Genomic DNA, 8,252 nt, shown 5'->3' on the forward strand with positions numbered 1-8,252 from the left:
AATAGGTACGCGCAAAATATACATGTATGAATTTAATTGCCGTACGACATTGATTTTTCTAGGGTTAAATTGAACCAACCGTCTTTCTTTAAAAATTCTCGATTGTGACCTCGAGCGTGTAACGGAACGCGTCGGTAAATCTTCTTGACGAATGGTTGTTATAACGAGGTATTTAACGTTGGCTTATATTAATCGAGCGGCGCGTCAAGGGACCTCGAACGATCTTTTCTTTCTCTCTTTCTCTCTCTCTCTCTCTCTCTCTCTCTCTTTCTCTTTTTCTCTCTGTATATCTCTCTTTACCATCGGTGTGTCTCCGTTGAAGAAAATTTCGCGTTAATAGAGAGACACGTTCGGCGTTTGCTTTGCCGTACGATGATTTATGCAGATTGGTCGATCTCTGAAGTTGTAATTAAGATTTCATTTGACACTACTGCGAAGTGGCTTTAGATCAGACCCCCATGGAAATGAATATTCCTTTCATCTTAATAACATACTGTCCTTCTATACAAAGTTGTTACATACATATATTCGTTCCCGTGAAATTTTGAATTTAACGTCATAACATATCGTCGGCATATATATATACACATACACATAAATAATTAAATCTTATTAACTGGATGAAGTATTAACGAAGTAGATCGAAAACATGTTAAAACATGGATTTTAGAAATTTTTTCGACGATACATCAATGACAAGTTATTAAGAAAAAATGATTGGAGGAGTTGGGGGGGGGAGTAGGAGGAGGAGCAGGAAGAGGTAAGGGTAGCTGTAATATATAATTTATTCATATTAATTTATTGGATATCTTGTTTTGTTCTTTTAAAATAACTTGATACTCTTCGTCACAGAAGTCAGATGTAATCAAAAACCAGAAAGATAGATAGATAGATAGATAGATAGATAGATAGAGAGAGAGAGAGAGAGAGAGAGAGAGAGAGAGAGAGAGAGAGAGAGAGAGAGAGAGAGAAAGAGAGAGAGAGAGCGAAGAAGACTTACCGGAAAAAGTAAAAGGAAAAGAATAAAAAAAAGAAAAATAAAAAGAAAAGTAAGTAAATAAATAAATAAAGGTATTGCCGATGTCAGGTCGTATTCTCTCACCGCGGGTGCCGCAGTTTCTCTCCTGTTTCTTCTTCTTTTTGCGCCGGCGTCTGGCTGCTCGAGCTGGCAGGCCGGCGCCAACCTCACGCCTTCGTTTCTCGGTTGCCCGCCGGAAAACGAGGTGAGGACGAGCACCTTTGCCGTCGCCGGAAGAAGGTACATTGCGGATCCAAGAGGTTCTATCCTTCTCGGTATTCGTTATTCTTCTCTCTTCCTCTTTGTTCGGATCTTTTTCTATCCTTCTCCGTCTTCTCTCGTGTCTCTCCAACTTCTTCTTCTCCTCCTCATCCTCCTCTTTCTCCTTCTCCATCTTTTCTTCCTCCTTCTTCAACTCCTCTTCCTCTTCTTCCTCCTCTTCCTCCTCCTTTCTTAGTTCCCCTTTCTTCGATAATACGGCGACTGGTTCCATCCAGAACTCGCCATCCGCACTGTGTAGCACACCCGCCTGAAACACAAAACCAGGTCGGTCTCGTCTTACCCGCAGACGCGTCTCTCCCGCTTAAAGTTTCTCTTTCAGATACGGACAAGGTTGGCCCGATCGAAGAGAGATATCCTGCTAAAACTATTGCTCCTCTTGAGGAACAGGACATTGGGAATTGTCAGCGAACGGTTTAGCTTTTTTTTTTCTTTTTTCTTTTCCTTGTTTCTTTTTCTTTTTCTTTTTTTTTTTTTTTTTTTTGTAACAAATGAGTAGAAATATTTCTACTTTCTTTTTCTATACTTTTTTCTTCTTCTTTTTTTTTTTTATAACAAATGAGTAAAAATATTTTCACTTTCGTTTTATAATAACTTTTTCCTTTTTTCCTCTTTTTCTTTCCTTTCTTTTTTTTTTTTTTTTTTACAACAAAAATAACTAGAAATATCTCCACTTTTTTCTTCTATAATAAATTTTTTAATTGTTTTTTTTTTTTATTTTTGTAACAAATAAGCAAAAGTATTTCTACTTTCTCCTTCTATAATAATTCTTTCATTTTTTATTCTTTTTTTCTTTTTTTTTTTTGGTAAGGAATATTTCCACTTTCTTATTCTATAATAATAACTTGTACGATAACATTTTAATGTTCACGTTTCAAACGATTATTTACGAGCAATTTGAAAAGATCAATATCGTCAGATTCGATCTTAAATATCAATATGAAAATATATCTTGCCTTTATTATTCTTTGCTTTTTATATTGTCTTTTTTAAATCATTAAATTGAAATAATAAAATTTTCGAACGAATAAAATTCGTTATACGACTGGATTAATTTAATAAATACGATTAAATTTTAAGCGGCGATCGGATAAAAGAAAAATGAGAAGTGTTAAATGTCGATGGTAACGCTGAAAGTGCAAGATTTGTATCAGAGGTTGAACATCGATCAGTGTCGTTCCGGTTCTCTCGTCGTGTTCCTTTGAACATTGGTAACGGATATCGAAATGCGGGAATGAAATAAAGGCAAAAAAAGAAAGAAAGAAACGAAAAAAAAAAACTAAACAAAATAAAATAAAGAAAAAAAGAAAAAAGAAAGAAGGAGAGTCGAGAATAAAGTAGGATAAGGTTTATCCCCTTGAGTAGAAAGGGCGAGATGAAAAGGGCACGAAAATAGCAGACGAGTCGAGAAGGCAATTCGCTATTTTGCCTAGCCATCGAATGCGGACCGTGAAAAATAAATCATGGCGCCAATCTCACATAGGTATCTAAGAGGAAGGTCGTTGAAGATGAGAGTGGGAAAAGAGGCCTTCTCCTCAAAGGCCCCACAGCATATGGGCAAAAAAGGCCCATGAGTACATGACTCAGCTCTGTATGGGGCCAGACGACTCGTTCTTCTCACCTACCTACTTTATTTCCTCTCCTTTCTAACCCTTTCTCTCTTTTTCCCTCCACACGCTCTTCTCTCCTTCTCTTCTTTCTCCTTCTACTTTTCAAAGAGAAAGAATCTCGCCTTCTTTGAACTTCTTTCACTTCTCTCTTGAAGTTCGATCGAGCGGAGAGACATATAAGGAGAGATTCTTTTCTTCGCGATACTCTATAGGTCTAAATATTTTTCAAAGATTGTTCTTTAAATTTTTTTTTCATAAGAGTATAATATATTCATGCATATATTCTCATAATATATTCTCTTATATGTATATAAAATTTTAAATTATATTTTATATATATATATATAAATATATATATATATCTGTTTAAAGAATAGATGAAGAATAATACGATATAATTATTTGTACTCGATTTAGTTATGATTTTATTTTGAAATATGCTAATCCGATTGAAACAAATAAATAAACACTCATATATACACATATTTAAAAATTTGAAATTTCCATTTAAAATTGATTCAAAGTTGAAATCGGTTAATTTCATTTGCGAATAGGAAATAAATAAGAACGTTATCGTCGATCTGGCGATCTATCTTGAACATCCGTTACTTCGTTGTACACAGTCACGTTCTTCTTCAGAGAATTGCGACTAATCATAAGCAAACACGTGCCGGTTGAGTCCCCGACTAAAAAGCCATTTGTATCCTTCCGTAGCAGTTTAATTGGTTCGCCACAATATGAGACTCATGTAGTATGAAAGATATGAAATATGTATATAGGGTGTATCTTAAAACGTTTAACGATGACAGAATTCAACGAAATTCCTTTACACGGATGGTAGAATTATTTATATTTTCATTTCCATTAATATATATATATATATATATATATATATATATATATATATATATATATATATCTGTTATTTTACTTTAACAGAAGATATTCAAATATTAATTATCTTTTATCTAAACTCAAGATAATTGCTCCTTTATCTTTTAAGACAATTATTTCCAAACAAATTGTATTTTCATAATTGAAATAGAAGAAGATAAAATGAAAGAAGAAAATGAAGAGGAATAAATGCGAGGAGAAAAATTTTTGCAAAAAAATTCGTTTTCTTTCGTTTCCTTTCGTTTTTATTTTTATTTCAAAAATACTCTTGAAACGTAATCCACGTGTTGAAGTATCACCCTGTATATTTATATGCGGTCACGTTTTAGTTGTCCCATTTTGCAGAATTCGATTAATCCCGTGTACATCGTAAGATAATTTATATTCCTTGCTGTTTAAGAGCATACCAATGGTGTACGCTCTTTCTCCCACGTGTTCTTGCGTTATATCGAACCGAAGAAAACCGCTTTATAATTATCCCCTTACTTTTTCTTAGCCCTTACCCCGCATTTTACGTCTTCTCTAACATGTACCATCTTGCTTATGGTTCACCGACTTATCTCTCGGATTTATCCTTCCATTTTATTTCTTTTCTTTTCTTTTTTCTTTTCTTTTTTCTTTTCTTTTTTCTTTTCTTTTTTCTTTTTAATGTTTTTTCTTTTCTAAAGCGTTCATCGCATCGTACTCAATTTTTTTTTTCTACAATATTTTTCATGATAAACAATATTTTTTAAAAGATATATGGAATAATTCATTGCCATATGTTCTTTTTTTCTTTTATTATCTTTTTTTTTTATCCTTTTTCGTCAGACCTAACTCTTTTCATGATTTATACTTGCGATCTAACAAGCGTCGGTATAAATGTGGATTATAAATTAAGGGCCGGTTTAATGGTCTTCCTTCTTAGAAGCAAATAGAAAAATACATTTATATTTGTATCAAAGGAAATGTTTTATTCGTGCGTCAAATATATTAATAGTCGATCAATTATTTTGAAAAAATTATTAAACAAGTATTGATCTGTTAGGTCTTAATAATTGACGAGATATTATTGTTTATAATTATTTTCAATATAAACGATCATATACATATAAACAATCTTAAGGCAATGAAAAAATCAAAAACGTACAAGACGATCTTACAATAAGTTTATTTATCATTTTATTAACTTTGATTAATCGAAAAGAAAAAAACTTTAAAATTGAGTTGAAATAATAAGAAAAAAGAAAAAAAGAAAATAAATAGCTTACTTAAATCAATAAATGTTGAAAGCGTCGACTATTTTCTTGTATGCATAATCGATGTCTAGTAATTATATATTTTGTAATATTTCAAGTGTTAATCGATTAATGGCGTTTATAATTTGTCCTAGTTAATTTTTCCTAAATTTCAATTTAATTAATTATAAGAATTACAATTATCTCTACATAGCATACTTCACAAATTAACCATTATATATATATATATATATATATATATACAATATATATAGACTTATATCGGTTTGATGATTTTTTTAAAGATAATTCATTAAAGTATTTAATTAATTAAAAGAAACTAAAATACAGAATATTTCTGTACAAAAAATTAAACATTTTTAAACTTTTGGTTTATTTTGAATATAATATTTCGTGCTTTTAAAATTTTCGATATATGAAGTGATGTAATTTTTCTTTATATATATATATATATATATGTAATTTTTCTATATATATATATATTTTTTTTTTTCTATTGCAGCTAACAAACGAAATGTTCGACTGATCCCTTAATTTTCAATTAATATGTATGTACATTTGATTAAGAAAATAAATAATATAGAAAAGAGAAAATAAATAACCTGAAATAATCAAAACGAAGAAGGAGAATTTGTAAAGGGATTGTCTTAATAAAAAAGTTTGAAATAATAAATATAATTCTAGAACATTTGAATTGAGTTTGTAGTCGAAATATTTATTAAAAGGAAAAGTTAATTTCCCGAATGCTTCAGGAAACGTTCTTTGTGGTCTTAAGTTATCCAATGAAATCATATTTTCAAGTTTCAAAGCTTTTTAATAATCGAAAAGAGAATAAAAGAAAGCTAAAGAGATAACGAGAGAAAGAGAGAAAGAGAGAGAAAGAGACAGAGAAAGAGAGAGAGAAAGAGAGAGAGAAAGAGAGAGAGAGAAAGAGAGAGAGAAAGAGAGAGAGAGAAAGAGAGAGAGAAAGAGAGAGAGAGAGAGGGAGGGGGAGAGAATAACCTTGTTTGTTTCACATTGGTACAGCTACCCTTCTTGAGAGTACGACAGTACGAGCGCGATTTATTAGAATCTCGATAAATTATTATAAATGTCAATTGCATCGTGCCGTCCGATGCACGCCTGTTCTGCCATTAATCGTATGAAAGTTCGTTTGCGACATCACAAGTAGCACGACCGATATTATACGATTCTCTGGAATTTCGAAAGACGATCTAACGATTGAAATCTTTTCGTCTTATTACTTATATAAGTTTTATATATAATATTTTTTTATTTATTATATATTATATAATATATATTATATGTATTAAAATTATTATATTATATATTATATATTTAATAATAATTATTATTATATATTATAATTATATATATATATATATAATATATTATTTAATGAATGTATAAAATATAATTAATGTTATACATTATACATAATAATAATTATTATACATTTTAATAATATATATATTATTTTATGAATGTATAAAATGTATTATATATATTCTTATAATTATTATATATAATAATACATATTCATCTATATAAGAATATATTTATAATACATAAGAATATATTTAAAATATATAAGAACATATTTATATGTTCATTTGTGTGGGATGTTTATTATGAAACCAATATAATTACATTATTTGAAAAGAAATAGAGCGATTAAAAAATTAATATATTTATAATTTTAATGTGAATTTTTTAATTATGAACAGCGATAAATCATTTCTAAAATATCTATTATATATACCTTGTTTAATGTAAGTACATAGGTCTTCTCGTTAATTACAATTGCAAAATCATTTTTTATGAAAGTCCTGCAAGTTAACTTTTGGCAAATTTAATTAACCAATGGTAAGCTACCTAGTAAAATTATGTTAAAGCAGAATATATCAGTCCTACTTTATATATACATACACATATATATATACATACACACATATACATATATATACATATTGATATATATATCAATATTATGAATGGTTTAAAACCGTTATCTAAATTTAGGATTAGGATTAGTAATAAGATATAAGTGTCTTGTTTTTTAAAAATAATGCAAAAAACGTATTTACAGTTGCTCACTTACCAAGAATATAAAAAAAGGAGAAAATGTACACCATAAATATTATTGTAATATATTTTTAACTATAACGATCGAAAATAAAAAACCGAATATAGTTAAATAAATTAAGCATAATCGAACTTATAATTTAATAAATATTTCAGTAAAGTAATTGTTTTATAATAAATAAAAAAAAAAATAAAAAAATAAAAATAATTCTTTTATATAATGGTATAAGGCCGTTGTCTTCAAAAAATCTGATTCGAATAAAAATGGCGTGATTCAATTGATAATAAGAATTTTTAATGTTTCATTATTTTCACAATTATGAACGGGATGTTTTAATTTAACCCTTATGATCGATATATAAAAGCAATTAATTTGTTTTTTTATTTAGACAATTCTCATAAAAAGCATGCTTGATTGAATTTAATTACATTGATTTACTTTTTCAAGTACATGGATAATACTTATTTCCACTTATCAATATATTTTTTTTTGCAAATCGATTGAAATGTAAATCATTAAATTATCCTGTTGCCAAGGAAAACGGATTTAAACCATTTTGATAATAAATTGCTCATATATCTATCCTTTTCTAATATTAAATTGTTCTATATATTAAAGCTTAGCTCCTTTCGGTAATAAATTTTCAAATTTTCAAATAAAATTGTAAGTCGCTAGATTTATTTTCATGGAAATATTAATTGAATGTTCAAGCTATTCAATTAATTAAGAAATAGTTTGAAACATTATATACATATATATATATATATATATATATATATATATATATATGTATATATATATGTAATAAAACCAATTGAATAATTTGAATTGCATGAAAATTAAATAAATAAAATTAAAATAAGTGAGTATTATTTATCCCGAGATTAGTTCGAATCGATGAGGTAAAGTATTAACATATGTGCACGATGTAGTATAAGTTAATAATTAATCTTTTTAACTCCGTAAACATATCTTCGTATCCTTACTCTGTGATATTTTAGTTGTTTTTTTTTTCTTTTTCTTTCATATTTTCTTTTTTCTTTTTCATTTTCTCCTTTAGCACCCATCCTCCCTACTTCTCTCGCGTTGTTTGATGTAATGCAAGACTCGCGAGCTAGTACCTTGCG

At 28.7% G+C, this 8,252-nt stretch overlaps 1 protein-coding gene across 5 annotated transcripts in view; it reads right to left on the bottom strand.

Moving 5' to 3' along the window:
* LOC124431625 (A disintegrin and metalloproteinase with thrombospondin motifs 18) overlaps window positions 1-8,252 on the bottom strand; it is an 88,079-nt gene that overhangs the window by 11,395 nt on the left and 68,432 nt on the right. For all 5 annotated transcript variants that reach the window (XM_046979731.1, XM_046979732.1, XM_046979730.1 and 2 more), the window contains exon 4: window positions 1,103-1,547. In XM_046979731.1, coding sequence (XP_046835687.1) covers window positions 1,103-1,547 — 445 coding nt within the window. The remainder of the gene's footprint in view (window positions 1-1,102; window positions 1,548-8,252) is intronic.

This window comes from Vespa crabro, chromosome 22 (genome assembly GCF_910589235.1).
Source record: "Vespa crabro chromosome 22, iyVesCrab1.2, whole genome shotgun sequence".
Classification (NCBI taxonomy): Eukaryota; Metazoa; Arthropoda; class Insecta; order Hymenoptera; family Vespidae; genus Vespa; species Vespa crabro.